Source organism: Notothenia rossii (assembly GCF_949606895.1).
Source record: "Notothenia rossii genome assembly, chromosome: 8".
Classification (NCBI taxonomy): domain Eukaryota; kingdom Metazoa; phylum Chordata; class Actinopteri; order Perciformes; family Nototheniidae; genus Notothenia; species Notothenia rossii.
Genome location: NC_136906.1, coordinates 38,425,914 through 38,442,108, shown reverse-complemented (window position 1 = coordinate 38,442,108; position 16,195 = coordinate 38,425,914). Strand labels below are relative to the sequence as shown.

At 38.4% G+C, this 16,195-nt stretch overlaps 1 protein-coding gene across 2 annotated transcripts; it reads right to left on the bottom strand.

The window, feature by feature from the left end:
* Nucleotides 1-144: 144 nt before the first annotated feature.
* Nucleotides 145-6,741, bottom strand: LOC307015200 (uncharacterized protein). Of its 2 annotated transcripts, XM_079643676.1 has the most exons (7): nucleotides 6,680-6,741; nucleotides 4,968-5,158; nucleotides 3,444-3,604; nucleotides 2,016-2,612; nucleotides 1,687-1,754; nucleotides 1,142-1,185; nucleotides 145-254 (listed from the first exon to the last, which is right to left on the bottom strand). In XM_079643676.1, exons 3-7 carry the CDS (start codon nucleotides 3,541-3,543, stop codon nucleotides 203-205), a joined length of 861 nt encoding a protein of 286 aa, XP_079499802.1. In that variant the 5' UTR covers nucleotides 3,544-3,604; nucleotides 4,968-5,158; nucleotides 6,680-6,741; the 3' UTR covers nucleotides 145-202. The 2 variants fall into 2 exon arrangements, with proteins under 2 accessions (XP_079499802.1, XP_079499803.1); XM_079643677.1 differs by lacking the exons at nucleotides 1,687-1,754; nucleotides 6,680-6,741 and having other exon boundaries at nucleotides 4,968-6,655.
* Between the last annotated feature and the right edge of the window lie 9,454 nt (nucleotides 6,742-16,195).

Below are 16,195 nucleotides of genomic sequence, written 5' to 3'. Positions count from 1 at the left end.
TCCTCATGGGTGTCATTCACAACAGACCAATCATGACAGTTTTAGAGAATGAGTTTGTATGGATACACTTAAAACATATTTGTATTTGTCTTGGCTTCAGCTCACTGATAACATAAGAACACAAATAGGCACAACACTTACATAGATGTTTTTTTATATGTATTTTATTACTCCAAAATAGAAAAAAAAAAGTCAGCCATATTTAACTGGAAAAGTTTTCCTTTGGCTCCCAGGAATTTTTCCACTTCGCCCCACTGTAAAACAGAAACAGTCAATCAATCAATCAATCAATCAATGTTTATTTATATAGCCCAATATCACAAATGTTACATTTGTCTCAATGGACTTCACAGTTTGTACAGAATATCAGTATGACAATACTGACACAGCAAAAAGTATTACTTTTTGGAATATGTAGTTCTACAGTATGTTGACAATGCTATTTCAAATGAGAAGATATACTAAGTCACTCAAAAATATCATGATGAAAGTGCAGTATAATGTATATATTTATATATAACACGTACATCATATATAATACAAGGTACATTTTTTATTTCAAAGTCAATGTTTCATTTGACCAATTCTTTGAATTTGCTGTCTTATCAATGCCCAAACATACAGCACTAAACTTAGACAACTGCCTGCAAGACTGCACACAGAAATAATACTACTTATTACTACTAACTATACTTATAGTATAATTGTTAAGAACAAATGTAACAAGTCAGTAATTACAAAAGAGATCAAATACCATCCAGCCTCACATATCAATCATTTAACCTTTAGTGATATTGATCAATGATAAACTCTATTGTATATTTTAATTTCTATTTCAATGTAGGCTACTTCCCTGCTTATGTGTTACAATCAGACAGCGTTTCTAGGGCGCGATGTCTGAATGACGAAGGGCAGAGAACTTGGATGTCTTACTTTATGGCGCAAACGTCTGATAGAGCCATTGATGACATGGCTCCCCACCCCCATGTGATCAACTAAATTCAATTTACTGCTGAGGAACCCAAAATGTTTAAGTTAGTGATCTCAGGGTTGATGAAGTTGGTTGGTAAGACTACTTTGTGGCCCCTGTTCTGCCAGACCCATCAGCTACACTGAAGGAAACTTCAGATTAGATACATACCATCCAGAGCAAGACTGCCACTGCACCAACACCTCGGTATGGCCCTGAGTAAAGAAACACAGATTTTAGGTAAACTTCATTTTTTTCAAATGTCATACATGTAAATACAAAAAGTCCAGTGAAATCAAATGATAATTTGAAATAATAGTAGGTACGATTAACTCAAACATATGAAGGACTGTAACATAGTCAATAGCATTTTCCCCATCAGTTTAATATTTTGGAATACTATTATTATTTTAAAAAATATTTGTACTGCCAAGAATAGGAATTCACCTACAAAGGATTACAAGAAAAAATGTAATATATAAATAAATGGCTGGACATGATGCATTAATGCGACATGAAGCATTACACAAGTACCTCAACCTTAAATTAATAATAAATTATTGTTACTGTAATTTCAATATTTACATTAGCAGTCATGCTTAAGACTGAAACACTCCTTTTAAACAAAGTATACAAAAATCCAATAAGATAAGACTTGGTTCCACGGAAACATTATTGTCATTGTTTATTTATTTAAAAATATTTTCTAAACAAACCTCCCTCATTCGTTCCCTCAGTAGTTTTTTGTAGGGGAAAGTGTCTGACCCTTGATGAATGGGACATTCTGCAAGGAATTAAAAGATGGTAATAAGTTGAAGTTCAGCAATAACCTCCTAAACATTGCCTAACATTACATTGTGCTCAATTAAACTGTTCAAAATGGCACTGAGACTTTTGATACTGCAAAGTCTTAAACAAAACAAAAGGTGGTGTATTCTAATTGTACCGATGATTGTTTTCTCTCTCTTTAACTAATTCAATGTGCAAAATCAAACACAGTTTCAGTCGATGTAAATAAGATAATTACTAATTAACCCGCACATACCATTAATTGCCACTTTATTCCTCGTTGGTCTTCTTTTCTGTGAGGAAGACACTGAGGAGAGAGCAGGAGTCAGCCCGGAGGAGAGAGCAGGAGTCAGGCCGGAGGAGAGAGCAGGAGTCAGGCCGGAGGAGAGAGCAGGAGTCAGCCCGGAGGAGAGAGCAGGAGTTAGGCCGGAGGAGAGAGCAGGAGTCAGCCCGGAGGAGAGAGCAGGAGTCAGGCCGGAGGAGAGAGCAGGAGTCAGCCCGGAGGAGAGAGCAGGAGTCAGGCCGGAGGAGAGAGCAGGAGTCAGCCCGGAGGAGAGAGCAGGAGTCAGCCCGGAGGAGAGAGCAGGAGTCAGCCCGGAGGAGAGAGCAGGAGTCAGGCCGGAGGAGAGAGCAGGAGTCAGCCCGGAGGAGAGAGCAGGAGTCAGCCCGGAGGAGAGAGCAGGAGTCAGCCCGGAGGAGAGAGCAGGAGTCAGGCCGGAGGACACAGGAGTGAGGAAGAGAGTGAACTCAGTGTCAGTCTCGGTGGTAAGAGGTACAGACAAGTCTGATCCTGGGTCTGCGGCCATTTCTGCCTGTGTGGTACAAGGGCCCTCAGGTTCAACTGCCAAAGTCACTATTGAGAAGAAAAAAAAGTAGACGCATGGTGAGTAAATGACCAAGTATAATCCGCCATATACATTTATAATCTGAGTAATTACAGCTAAAAATGAAACAGCGGAACATCAGTGATTCTGTGTTACAATGGCGTTTGTTAGCAACCAGGAAATGACACCAGTAAGGACAAACAGATGAGAATGCTGCGTGGGGTCTGGGTGCCGTGTTGGCGGGACGTTGGGGGGCTCGCTGCTCCGCCCTTTGAGGCTCGAGGAGCAGACAGTGTGAGCTGGATTACTGGTGTTGTTTCCTGGTTGCTGTGTGGGGTCTGCGAGACAGCGAGGAACTCAGCCTGAGCGCACACACACACACACACACACACACTCACAGCCAGGCTGTGAGTGTGTGTGCGTGTGTGCGTGAGGAGATCTGCGGAGCCTCGGCTGAGAAAAGATAAGGCTGAGTGAGTGTGTGTGTGTGAGCCGGTACGTCACTATGCCCGTTACGTCACTATACTCAGGAAGAAAAAAATTGAAAAAGAGCAGCATAGACAGGTATTTTCTGTGTTAGAGTTTTACTCGCTACAGGGTGTACTTTGAGGGTTTGTGACTCTGCAGACCGTTTACATGCAGGAAAACCTTCATAACACACAAGGGGACGGGTAATAACCAGAAAAGCATGACATGGGACCTTTAACTGACAAAACAAGACATAACGACATATTTGTACTACTTGGTAAACAGTGATTCACATTTTTTTACATTTAAAACCAGATAACTGAGCAACTAATTTACAAAACATGTTAACAGATAAATTGCTGAAATATAGCATGCAGATTTGTATACTTTACCATTAATTAGGCTTTCGTAAATCCTCTTTATGGTAACAAGTGCATTGTTACCATCTTCTGTCTCGATTTGCCATGGACAGATGCAATCGGCAAAAACCATTTGTGCCTCTCTTGGCAAGAAGGAGGATGGGACGCCGATCTAACATTTTCCATTTGTGAAGCTGGAACACAATGGACACAAAAAAACAAGAAATATTATGTACACAACAGTTCTAAACATTTTCACACACCTAAAGCCATTATAACTCCATTTATTTTGCATAAGTGAAAAATGCACTGATGTGATACGTGTGCACATTGAGGAAGGCACCCCACAATTAACCAGGTGTGATTTTAGACCCCTTTTAGGGGAGCCCCTAAAAAAGAACTGTAAAAAAAAAAGAAGTTTATCGAGCTCGGGTTCACTTTGAGTTTTTTTTACATGGGCATAGTTATTTTTATATGGGTTAGGGATGCCAGCGATTATTCTATTTTTCGAATATTCGTTACAGTCTCCATAATCGAAAATTATTTTTAAAATTCGATTTTATTTATATATATTTTTATTATTATTTATGTATTTCTTTTTTTTCCTGGCTTAGTTTCAATTCGGCGGCGAATAATCAATTAATATTCGCCAGGGCTGTCCGATTTTGATCATGGTCAGTTTCTGGCATGCCTAATATTTGTCCATTTAACTCTCACATTCAGATATCTGAATAAGCTACATTTAGCTTTGAAACATGTCAGCAAGCTATAACCTATATCATTTCAGGTTCAAAGTTCCGCATTAACAGCACTTCAGATGTAAAGCTGGTGTTACAGGGGAATTTTTAAATGACTGTTCGAACACGGCTCAAAGTCAGAGACTCTGGTAAGCTTAATGAAAGTGCTTTTAAGGGCCTCTTTATTAATACTAACTCTTTCCAGGTCTTGATTGTCTTTCAAGCACTATATTAATATGGGCTGGTTTTGATTCTGTGACATTCTTGGTTTTACCATTTATTCAAAAATGTATATGATATTTCATTTATTTTACTTTTGGAAACCATAGTCACATAATTATGTGTTTTCCATACCATGAAGTTCCAAAATAAAATATAAAACACCAAAATGCAGGTTTTTTTGTAAGATATAATTAGAAAAACATGTACATTGAAGCTCTGATTCTAGGAATTACCACTGGCCTGAACTATGTTACTTCTGGTTAAGAAATAATGTTTTACTAAAACTGGGTGCTTGCAAGTACAAACACTATCTAACATCAGTTCGAAAAAATGTGTTATGCCTTTACAGCTTTAAATACAACGGTGACAACAATTTTGCTTAACACATTACATGAAGTGCAGTAATCGTGCACTAGTCTGTACTTCTCACATAAACTTACTTAAGAAATTAGGATTATTTTTAAAAAGTAAATGAGGGCGACTGTTGGAAAGTATAAATCAATTCAGTAATTTAACAATTTGTATAAAAAGATTAAGATCAGGGATTATTTACACACTTTTTTATGATAACTGACATCTGCAAGAGAAGAAAGCTTACCAGTAAATGTGTCGATACACTTTGTTGACACTGTGGTTTTTCTGTTGCGTGGCCTTCCACTCCTGTGCAACCTTTTCTTTTTGCTTGGAGAGTTTCTCTTTGTAGGGTTGGATGGCACCACATTGTTTGCATTTTTTACTTGCTACTCCTATGCTTTGCCTGCATGTCTGGCACACTTTTTGAGTAGGCATCTGTAACAGAAACACAGATAATGTCAGGGAATACCAAAAATAAGAATACTATACTACAAATGTTTACAGGATTCATGTATTTTATTATATCGTGAAAAATCTTGTTAAAACAATGAACTCATGTTTTTTTATCTTTTAGATAGGATGAACAAAAATCACAAGAGTAAGGAAAACAATGTTATACAGAGTCAGTCACATGTTTAAATTGACTGTTATGGACAACCCTAATCTGTAAATATCTGGTTGATCCAAAAGTTGATGCTCCATCATCACAGAAAATAATACTAAAATCATCATTAGCAGGGGTGTATTGCTAATTCTATAAGTTCTGCACGTGTGCACGCGCAGTTGTGGCTCGTTTTGAAGCTTATGTAACTACTGTCAATTAACACTCCAGCCAGAATCCACAAAGAATGGTCATTTATTAAGTCTGCATTATTGAATAAATGTGTGATTCTTACAGTAAATGCTGCACACAGCTGCGTGATAGTTAAGTGATCAGTGAAGGACCTTTATAAACTAACTCCCTCCTGCTGAGGTACAAAGGTTACTATATAAAAAGTGTGCACATGTATTTAGTATCCTATCCATGTGAATATGTTTTAAGTGGGGGTGGACCTCATGTCCTCTAGGGGGGTCCGGAGGCCCCCGTGAAGTTAAATGCATCAATCTTGTGCACTTGAGGGCAAAATTAACTAAATCTATGGATACATCTGTCAACACCCATATGAAACTTAACTGTATACATTTCAATAATAAAAAAAATGATAAGAATAATACTTTTTTTAAATGTATCTTTGTGCATATTTAACTATTTACTGTTTTGTTTTTTTATGCATTTGTTGTATGTCCAATAGTATGAATTGTAATGATTTCATCGATGTTTTAGATTCATTCGATTTTTTTTAGGGTGCTGTGTGACGTTGAACCTGCGACCTGCAACCTGTGACCTATGAACCTGTATTTGTATACTACCAAAGGAGCTATTGAACCTAAGAACTTGAATTTCCGACTCCTATTGTGGAACATTACAATAATATAAAAGTGTGCCTTGGAAATATGTATTTCCATATATGGTGACCAAACTGTTTCAGACCCACTGAGATAACTTAGACTAAAGTTAACTGTGTAAACATTACATTAGGTACATTAGCCTCTTAGCCTATCCGTTATCATAGCTAGCTAGCACCAGATGCTAACAACCATCCCCGTTTTAGGTGCCGGAGCGGTGTTCCGGCAGTATTACACCCCTGGTCACTCTTCACTTAATAGATAAATAGTATTTAATATAGTTATAAAGAATGTGACGTTTGATAACATTTGGATCAACCGCATGAACCGATGGATCACATAACTTCCATGCTCACGTTAACGTTAGCTGATTCTACTTTTGGCTAATTTAGCTTTGCTATCATTATTCCTAGGTAAACATAGTAATCTTAGTCACTGTACTAGACGACAAAATAAAACAACATAATACATATCCCAAAATGAATATACTTTTGATATCTGACTACTCACGTTTATGAGCTTGTCTGGGAAATAAATGGATGTTGTCTGATGCAGTGACGAGTCCAAAACCCCGGTGAGTTAGCATTTGACCACTTCCGGTTCCCTCGCGTCAGAACCAATGAGATTTCTCCATAGGATTTGGGAAAATAGCTCGAAATAAGGTCTGTGGTCGACACAAATTTAAGAGGCGGATCACGTTTTGTTCTACGACAGAAAGCCGTGATTTTTGAAGAGTGTACGTGTCTGAAAAACGATGGTTGTTAACAGAAGTTGTCGAGGACGTTGTACGTCATTACGCCGCCTCCCGTTGATTTAAAACGCGCCCGTGGGTCGTAAAGGTATACAGGCTGACGCACCCGTTGATTGAAAACGCTGCTCTGGGTCGTATTAATGGGTCGGAAAACGAGGAAAACAATCGACCTATTTGGTCGTATTAGTTGGAGGACTTGTTGATTATATCATATGACATGTTTGCAGTGAACCCATTATAATATCTATGCACTGTTTTTACTCTATCTCTCTAGGTAGAAAATGCTGTGAGACAGGGGAAAACCGGGCTTGCCTGCACAGACAGACAGAACCAGTGGAATGCTGGGTCTAAAAGAAATGCTGGTCAGAGGAAGATGAAGTATGTGCGCTTCAAACGACACAACAGGAAGGATCTTTACCAGCCGCCACCAACTTCACAGCCATCCTCTACCACTCCAGAACCGGCACAGGAGGTGACACTCTTTAGGACTCATGAAGAGTGGAGGAAGAACACACTTGCCTCACCAATGGCAGAACTTTTCAATTGCCCTGGGAATAGCCTCCTGCAGTTCTGCTTTAATGCTGATACCTCTTCCATCACCGAGCCAACACCATGTCCACACCTCCATCTCCTAACCCATGATGAGCACCACATACCACTGGCTTGTGTAAAATGCAGAACCTTCTATGATAAGTACATTAACATGTCCACAGCCCGGCTTGAGGAGATCGAGAAGGTTACAAAAGCACAGAGCAAAGAACAGGTCTGGCATGATGCGCGGAGAGTGCGCATCACAGCGAGCACAGCTAGAAAGGTGCCCATTCGCTCAACCACGGTGCCCGACAAGTTTTTGTCAGAACACTTACACCCATCCTTCCGTGGCAATGCTGCAACCCGTCAAGGAGCGGAGGGGGAGGAACTTGCAAGGGACTATTTGGAAACTCTGGGCAACAGCATTGAAACCAAAGGCTTAGTGGTGTGCGACAAGGATCCGTGGCTTGCAGCATCTCCCGATGGAGTGATAAACAAAGACATTCTGTTGGAGATCAAATCACCTGTGTTGGGAAACAAGTCACTTGCAGAATTTTTGGCAACAAAGAACTGTGAAATCACAACTGTGGCAAACGGAAATAGGATAGATTACCATATTGCCTGCAATGGTCCAAAAGGCTACTATATGCAGGTACAAATTGGGATGCACTTCACAGGGCTTCAGCACTCCAAGTTGGTGATCTGGAACAAAACTGAGCACCTAGAAATCGAAGTACCCTACGACCAAGACTTTGTCCAGGGGCATATCATAAGGCTGCGCACATTCTACTTTGCCCACATGCTCCCGAAAATTGTTGACGATTTTGTTGAGGGAAGGTTACAGTTCTGCAGTAAATATCTCAGCATTTTAAAACCAAAATAAACTGCCTTATTTAGGTCATGCCCACAGGAGCCAACAGTTGTCTGTTGTTTACATAATGCACAATTTACATGATCTCTTTATGCTGTGCAATATATCATATGTGCCTGTACTGTTTGAGTGAAAATAAAGTTTGATGTAATTTCATTTCATTATTGCACTGTTATTGCATTATTGCATTTCATATGTTCCTTAGAGTGCTACAATTTCTTTTAACACAGTTCATCATTCATATTAAGCTCATACTGTACATAAATAACACTGAATTAATTAATTGTTTAGAGGAAACTAAAGAAATGGCTTCAACAAGAAAGATCACATGTTTAATCCTAACAGGTATTACAAATTAAAATATAAAAGCAGCCCACACAATTACATCACTATGAAAATATTCATATATAATATTAAAAAATACAATGCATGCAGTATTTGTTGTGTTTATCTGTATTTAATGAACAACATGGCTGGGTGCTGGGTGCTGGTTTGTGGTCGTAGCACTCTCTATCTAACCACTCGTTCAGGTGCTTTCTCGAGTGATTGCAACCAACTACCGCACACGTAGTTCCCGAACCACTTTTCTTCATGTTGTAATTGTTATATCCTCTTTGTCTCTGCGATATCAGTGCTTTGTCGGCACAACGGAGCTAGCTAGCAAAACAAACCCAGTCCGCCAAAACGGAAGTGCATTGCATCGAAGGGAGGAGTTCAGGATGTAGAGCGGAAACGGCTCAATAACTTGTGTATAAGCCTCTGATGTTAATCTAGGTGTTGATTAAGGCACTCTCTTTGAAGTTGTGCGTGAGACTGTCTCGCCCCCGTCCCCTCACACCCCGGCCTCTCCCCCTTTCTCCACCCCTTCCTGTCCCACGCTAGGAGGCCAGAAGATAGTGGGGGTGGAGTTAGGTAACAAAAAAAAGAAATCCGTGCAGACTAAATAAAAAGACAGTCATTTCCACTCACTAAGACAGCTAAAAAAGGTTATTGTCCTCTCTAAATTTGATTTAGGGTTTTTTAAATGATTTGTGCTTGCTAAGGATGTTTCTTTTTACGTTTTTGTGAGACGGTTAACTAATGTAGCAGTAGTTTAACTACAAGGAAGTCTCTTTTTATGAAGAGGATATTCATATTAATTAAAAAATATCTTATTTAGGTTTTAATATGAATGGTGATAACTAAGGATGTTCTCTTTAGTTGTGGGGCTTGTGAACTAGTGTGTAATTACTTTATTAACTATAAGAAAGTCTCTTTGAAGAGGGTAATACTAATTTAAAATATCCTATTGCCCCCATGATCTTGTCTTTTTTATTGTTTAATTACTTCACACAACTATAAGGAAGCCCAATATGAAGTTATGTGAGGTTGTATTGGGGTAATATTAGAATTTGCTGTATGCAAAAGAGAGAAGTTTTAAAAAAAAACGTTTTGTTCTGCTGTATTCAGACAAAGTATGCAGATCCAGAAGCTTTTCTGCAAAAATTCTCAAAAATTGCAGACGCCTCAAGGAGAGACTTGAAAAGATCCATGCCGAGTTGGATGGAGAAGAAGAAGACGAATAACCAGCGGTTGATTGAAGCGAGGGATTTTTTTATTTTTCGATACATTGACTTTTTTTCTTTAAAGTAAAAATAAAAATGGGGAACTACTATGCCAAACGCTTTGTATATATTGATCAGAATGTAGTCAATACCCTTTTAATAAGTGTGGTGATGAGGACGATTGAAAACAGAATGAATAGTGACCCCCGTGTAAACAGAATGGCTGAAGTTTGTAAACTAGAAGATATTTTGGATATGATCACTGAATCACCGACACACAGAAACACCGAAACACAGAGACACAGAACCACAGAAACACGGAAACACAGAAACACAGAAACACAAAAACACAAAAACACAGAAACACAGAAAACACAGAAACACAAAAACACAACAAAAAACAGAAACACAGAAAACACAGAAACACAAAAACACAAAAACACTGAAACACAGAAACAAAAAAACACAGAAACACAGAAAACACAGAAACACAGAAAAACAAAAACACAAAAACACTGAAACACCGACACACAGAAACACAGAAAACACTGAAAACACAAAAAAAACAGGCTTGTGTGCTAGTATTGTTTTTGAATAAACACATCAGTATTTTAAAAAGTCGATGGGAGGCTGATATAATTTGACTTTTTAAAATACTGATGTGTTTATTCAAAAACCATACTAGCACACAAGCCTGTTTTTTTGTGTTTTCAGTGTTTTCTGTGTTTCTGTGTGCCGGTGTTTCAGTGTTTCAGTGTTTTTGTGTTTCTGTGTTTCTGTGTTTTCTGTGTTTCTGTGTTCTTGTTTTTCTGTGTTTCAGTGTTTTGTGTTTCTGTGTTTTTGTGTTTCTGTGTTTCTGTGTTTTCTGTGTTTCTGTGTTTTTGTGTTTTTGTGTTTCTGTGTTTCTGTGTTTTCTGTGTTTCTGTGTATTTGTGTTTTTGTGTTTTCAGTGTTTTCTGTTTTTCTGTGTGTCGGTGTTTCAGTGTTTCAGTGTTTTTGTATTTTTGTGTTTTTGTGTTTCTTTGTTTTCTTTGTGTCTGTGTTTTTGTGTTTCTGTGTTTCAGTGTTTTTGTGTTTCTGTGTTTTTGTTATTCTGTGTTTCTGTGTTTTCTGTGTTTCTGTGTTTTTGTGTTTCTGTGTTTCTGTGTTTTCTGTGTTTCTGTGTTTTTGTGTTTTTGTGTTTCTTTGTTTCAGTGTTTCTGTGTTTTCAGTGTTTTCTGTGTTTTTTCAGTGTTTCAGTGTTTCAATGGTTTCTGTGTTTTTGTGTTTCTGGGTGTCTGTGTTTCTGTGGTTCTGTGTCTCTGTGTTTCAGTGTTTCTGTGATTCTGTGGGGGTATAATACGCACGTTTCAATACACATGTATCATACATCTTCCCTGTTACCCTCCCCTTGTTATAATGAAGACAACAGTGCATGTGAAGGACTGTAATACACATGTATCAGACACACTCCCCTTGCTATAATGAAGACAACAGTTTTTAAAATGTAAAAAACACTTCTTTTTTTAAATTAAAATTTCCTATTTACATTTTTCTTTTTGTCACACACAAAATCAATAGTTATACTGATTGTAACATCCCCAGGACCGTCTCCAGCTTAGAATTCCCCAGATTACTGGAAATATCATGATGGAGTTTTTTCACTTCAGTAAAAATATTAATGTGTATGCTGTTTTTGACACAAAGATGCATTACATCTACAAACAGAGCATACACATGATACACTTTTGATGTTTGTTTAATTTCTTCGGTAATGTTACAGAATGTTTCGGAAAATGAAGATTCCAGCACCACTTTAAATGTTTCGTTTACAATCGTTTCCCAATGACCAGGAATAGTACTGCCAGAACGAACGATATCCAAAATGTCTTCTAGTTTACAAACTTCCATCCAACTCGGCATGGATCTTTTCAAGTCTCTCCTTGAGGCGTCTGCAATTTTTGAGATCCAATCATCTTTGATGTCTGATCGATCTCAGTAATGAAGTCGGTGAGCCAGAGTCTTTTCATTAACCCGTTGTAATTGTTTCTGAAGAAAATATCGGGCATTTCATTCAGACAATCGTGTTGCCTCTGGCCGGGGTGACTGACTCGGCATCCGTTGCAGATTTCTTCTCTGTACCGATGTATCACCCTCTCCACAATATCAACCAACACCGATTTCACTGTGTCCATAAACAGAGACGTCTTGGCCCAAGGAGCAAAATCAGCAGCAGTAGTACCAAGATTCGGGTGCCCAAAATGGTGGTGATGATGGTAGTCCAGGAGTTTGTTCCTGGCTGCAACTCGCGGGGGGAGACTTGGTTTTTCTCAGATCCATGGCTAGTTTTCAACGGCCGTCTTAGTGGGGTCCTTAGTTTGAGATGATTTGCTGAGTGGAGGGGTGGGACTTATTGCGTTTGAATGGGGGGAGTCGTCTGTAGAATTGAGAGTTTTTAAAAAAGTTCTTTATGCTTTGTAGCTTTTTCATCTATCATTTCCAACCAGGCAGCAAGAGGTCAAATTTTAGCATAATTAATAGTTTGTCATAATTATACGGAATAAGTCAAAAGTATAGTTTGTCAGAAAAAAAAATATATATATGGAGAAGTCATTGTGTATAATAGTATGTAGAAAATCAAAAAAGAAACTCAATTCATTACAAATTAATGAATATTTTACCCAGTTCTAAAGTTTTGCACCCATTAAAGAAAACCCCATTTCTTACAAAGTACTTCATATTATACCCTTTGTTAAGTGTTTCGTACATCAAAGTGTATCTAAAAGTATCTTGGTAGCAGAAAATAACAAAAATATGTAAGGTTATCAGAAAAAAAACCATTGTTTAACTGAACAAGTGTTTTAAAAAAAACGGCCATTAAAAGAAAAATGAATTTCTTACAAAGTACTTCATATTCTACTAGTTGTTAAGTGTTGCATACATCAAAGTTTGTCTAAAAGTATCTTAGTAACACAAGAAAAGAGAAAAAAGCATTGAGGTTAACAAAACTGGATTGATCCACTGAAATGGCGTTAAAATCAAAAAGTGCCTTTAAAGAAAATGTATTCAGACAAATTATTTTATTTTCAAAAATGTTTAAGGTTTTGCATACATAAAAAGTGAAAAATCACAAACTTTCCATTTAGAGTTTGATTATTTAAGAAAATCTGTTAAGAAAAAGTGCTTAACTTTCTACCATTTCTAAAGTTGACCGACGTAAAACTGTATCCACAAGTAAGAGAAAAACTACAAGAGAAAAAACAAAATCTGCCTAGTGTCATTACAAAAGTGTTAACATCACAAAACGTGCCTTTTTAGAGTCACAGTCTTTAAGAAAATACATTTGTTACAAAGTAAATGACATTCTACTAGTTGTACAATGTTCCTACATAAAAGTGTATCACAAAAGTATCTTGGTTTCAAAAACATATTTAAGGTTTTGCATACATAACAAGTGTATCTTACTGTTCCTTTGTGAGAGAATTACACACAAATCTGCCGAGTGTCTGTAAAAAGTGTTAAAATCAATAAACTTGACTTTGAGAGAAACAGTCTTTAAGAAAAGATCTAATCAGACAATGTACTTAATTTTCTAGTTTTAAGGTTTTGCATACCTCAAAGTGTTTCTAAAAGTATCTTGGCAAGAGAAAAAAGCCAAAATCTGCCTTGGCCATTAAAATAAACCGAATTCCTTCTAAAGTATTTCATATTCTACCAGTTGTTAAGTGTTGCATGCATCAAAGTGTGTCTAAAAGTATCTTAGTAACACAAGAAAAGAGAAAAAAGCCAAAATCTGCCTAGTTTCAGTAAATAAGTGTTGAAATCACAAACTTACCTTTTAGGGATTGATTGAGATTTTCATTACCAATGCTGGTTTCTACACGGACCACTATTGCGGTAAGCATGTTGTAACTTCCGGTTGTTGTTGTCATCTCCGGGTATCCCGTGTGCCTGTTCTGTTGCTGATAGCTTGTTATCTTAACTTAATCGATCGTTTTAAAACTCTTGATCACGGCAACTGCCTGACGTTGTAATCACACGTTACTACAGCTTAAGCACTCACAAACTCTCCTTCTCTTAGCGACTGTAACTCCACAGTTGCCTACACTCTTTTCGGGTTTGCTAACGGTAGCTACTTTAGCTTGATAGCTAGCCATGGCTCTTTCCCCACCCTCGGGTGCTATTTCCTGCTCTAACTGTCTCATGTTTGGTTACTCCCCTACCTCCTTTACTGGTACCGATACATGTGTTAAATGTAGTATAGTTGTTAGGTTGGAGGCGGGAATCATAGCCATAGAAGCCCGGCTCCGCATCTTAGAAAATAACTCAGCTACAGTAAAGCCCATGTTAGCCGGTGCGGACCGGCAAAAGGTAGCTCCTCTTAGCCGTCCCCCGGCAACTCCCGAGCAGCAGGGAGAATGGGTGACTGTTCAGAAGGGGCATAACGCGAAACCCGCAGGTCCCCACCAACCCGTTCACGTATCTAACAGATATTCCCCACTCAGCGAGACACCCGCTGAGAAGCCAACTCTGGTTATTGGTAGCTCTATTATGAGACACGTGAATTTAGAGACCGATGCCTCCACAGTCACATGCATTCCGGGGGCCAGAGCGGGCGACGTTGAGGCGCATCTTAAACTGCTGGCTAAAAATAAACGTAAATACAGTAGGATTGTTATTCACGTCGGTGGTAATGATGTTCGTTTACGCCAATCAGAATGCACCAAACTTAATGTGGCGTCGGTGTGTAGTTATGCTAAAACAATGTCGGACACCGTAATCTTCTCTGGTCCCCTCCCCAATCTGATCAATGATGACATGTATAGCCGCATGTCATCATTTCAGCGCTGGTTGTCTTGGTGGTGCCCAGCAAACAATGTGGGCTTCGTGAATAATTGGACAGCCTTCTGGGGAAAACCTGGTCTGATTAAGAGAGACGGCATTCATCCTACTTTGGAAGGTGCAAATCTCATTTCGGCAAACATTTCAGGGCTCTGTGGACTTAATCCATGACAAACTGGAGTTGAGACCAGGAGGCAGAGTCGCAGTCTTACACGCTTCTCTGCGCTCTCTCCTAGGCAGTCATCCATAGGAATCCCGACCCCAATAAAATACCCAATATTAACGGTGTGTGTGTCTGCCCAAGGACAATTTAAGGTAAAACCTAATAGAGGTGTCATACATAATAACCTAATAAAAGTAAATGTAACAACTACTACAGTGCAACAAAACAGGAAGATTAAATGTGGTCTCTTAAACATAAGATCTCTAGCATCTAAAGCAATACTGGTAAATGATTTAATATCAGATTATAATATTGATATATGCTGTCTCACTGAAACTTGGTTGAGACATGAAGAATATGTCAGCATAAATGAGGCCACTCCACCCAGCCATATCAATACTCATATTGCCCGAGGCACGGGCCGAGGAGGTGGAGTTGCAGCAATCTTTGACTCAAGTTTACTTATCAATACTAAACAAAAATTAAATTATACCTCCTTTGAAAGCCTCATTTTCAGTCTTACGCATCCGACCTGGAAAACTTTGCAGCCAATCTTATTTGTTACAGTGTACCGTGCACCAGGTCCTTATTCAGAATTCTTATCAGAATTCTCTGAGTTTTTATCAGCTTTGGTACTTAAAACAGATAAAGTAATTATCGTAGGTGACTTTAATATTCATGTTGACGATGATAAAAATAGCCTTACTGTTGCATTTAACTCTATATTAGATTCTGTTGGTTTCTGTCAGAGTGTAAATAAACCAACCCACTGCTATAATCACACTCTTGACCTTGTTCTGACTTATGGTATTGAAATTGAGCAACTATTAGTCGAACCGCATAATCCTGCTTTATCCGACCATTTCTTAGTAACTTTTGAAGTACTGTTACTAGACTACAAAGCATTAGCCAAAAGCTCCTGCAGCAGAAACCTATCTGTTAGTGCTATAGCCAAATTTAAGGAAGAGATTCCACCAATACTTAACTCGATAGCATGTCTGCATGTAGGGGAGGAAACTTATACAAAATGTACACCACCCCAAATTGATCATGTTGTTGATAGTGCTACAGATGCGCTGCGAATAAAATTAGACTCTGTTGCTCCTTTGAAAAAGAAGAAAATAAAACAACATAGATTAGCTCCATGGCATAATGCCGAAACCCGCAAAATAAAGCAAAAGTCGAGACAACTTGAAAGGATATGGCGTTCCACTAAACTTGAAGAATCTCGTTTAATTTGGCATATTACTCTCAATGAATATAAGAAAGCACTGCGTAAAGCGAGAGCAGCCTACTACTCTTCATTAATAGATGAGAATAAGAATAATGCAAGATTTCTTTTCAG

Bases quoted from the DNA above. Each gene is read 5' to 3' on its own strand.
- LOC307015200 (XM_079643676.1), bottom strand. From the start codon at position 3,543: ATGGTTTTTGCCGATTGCATCTGTCCATGGCAAATCGAGACAGAAGAT. The intron at 1,755-2,015 runs GTATGTGCGGGT...AATTCCTTGCAG, and splicing joins GAATAAAGTGGCAATTAATG to AATGTCCCATTCATCAAGGG. The intron at 255-1,141 runs GTATGTATCTAA...TCTGTTTTACAG, and splicing joins TGGCAGTCTTGCTCTGGATG to TGGGGCGAAGTGGAAAAATT.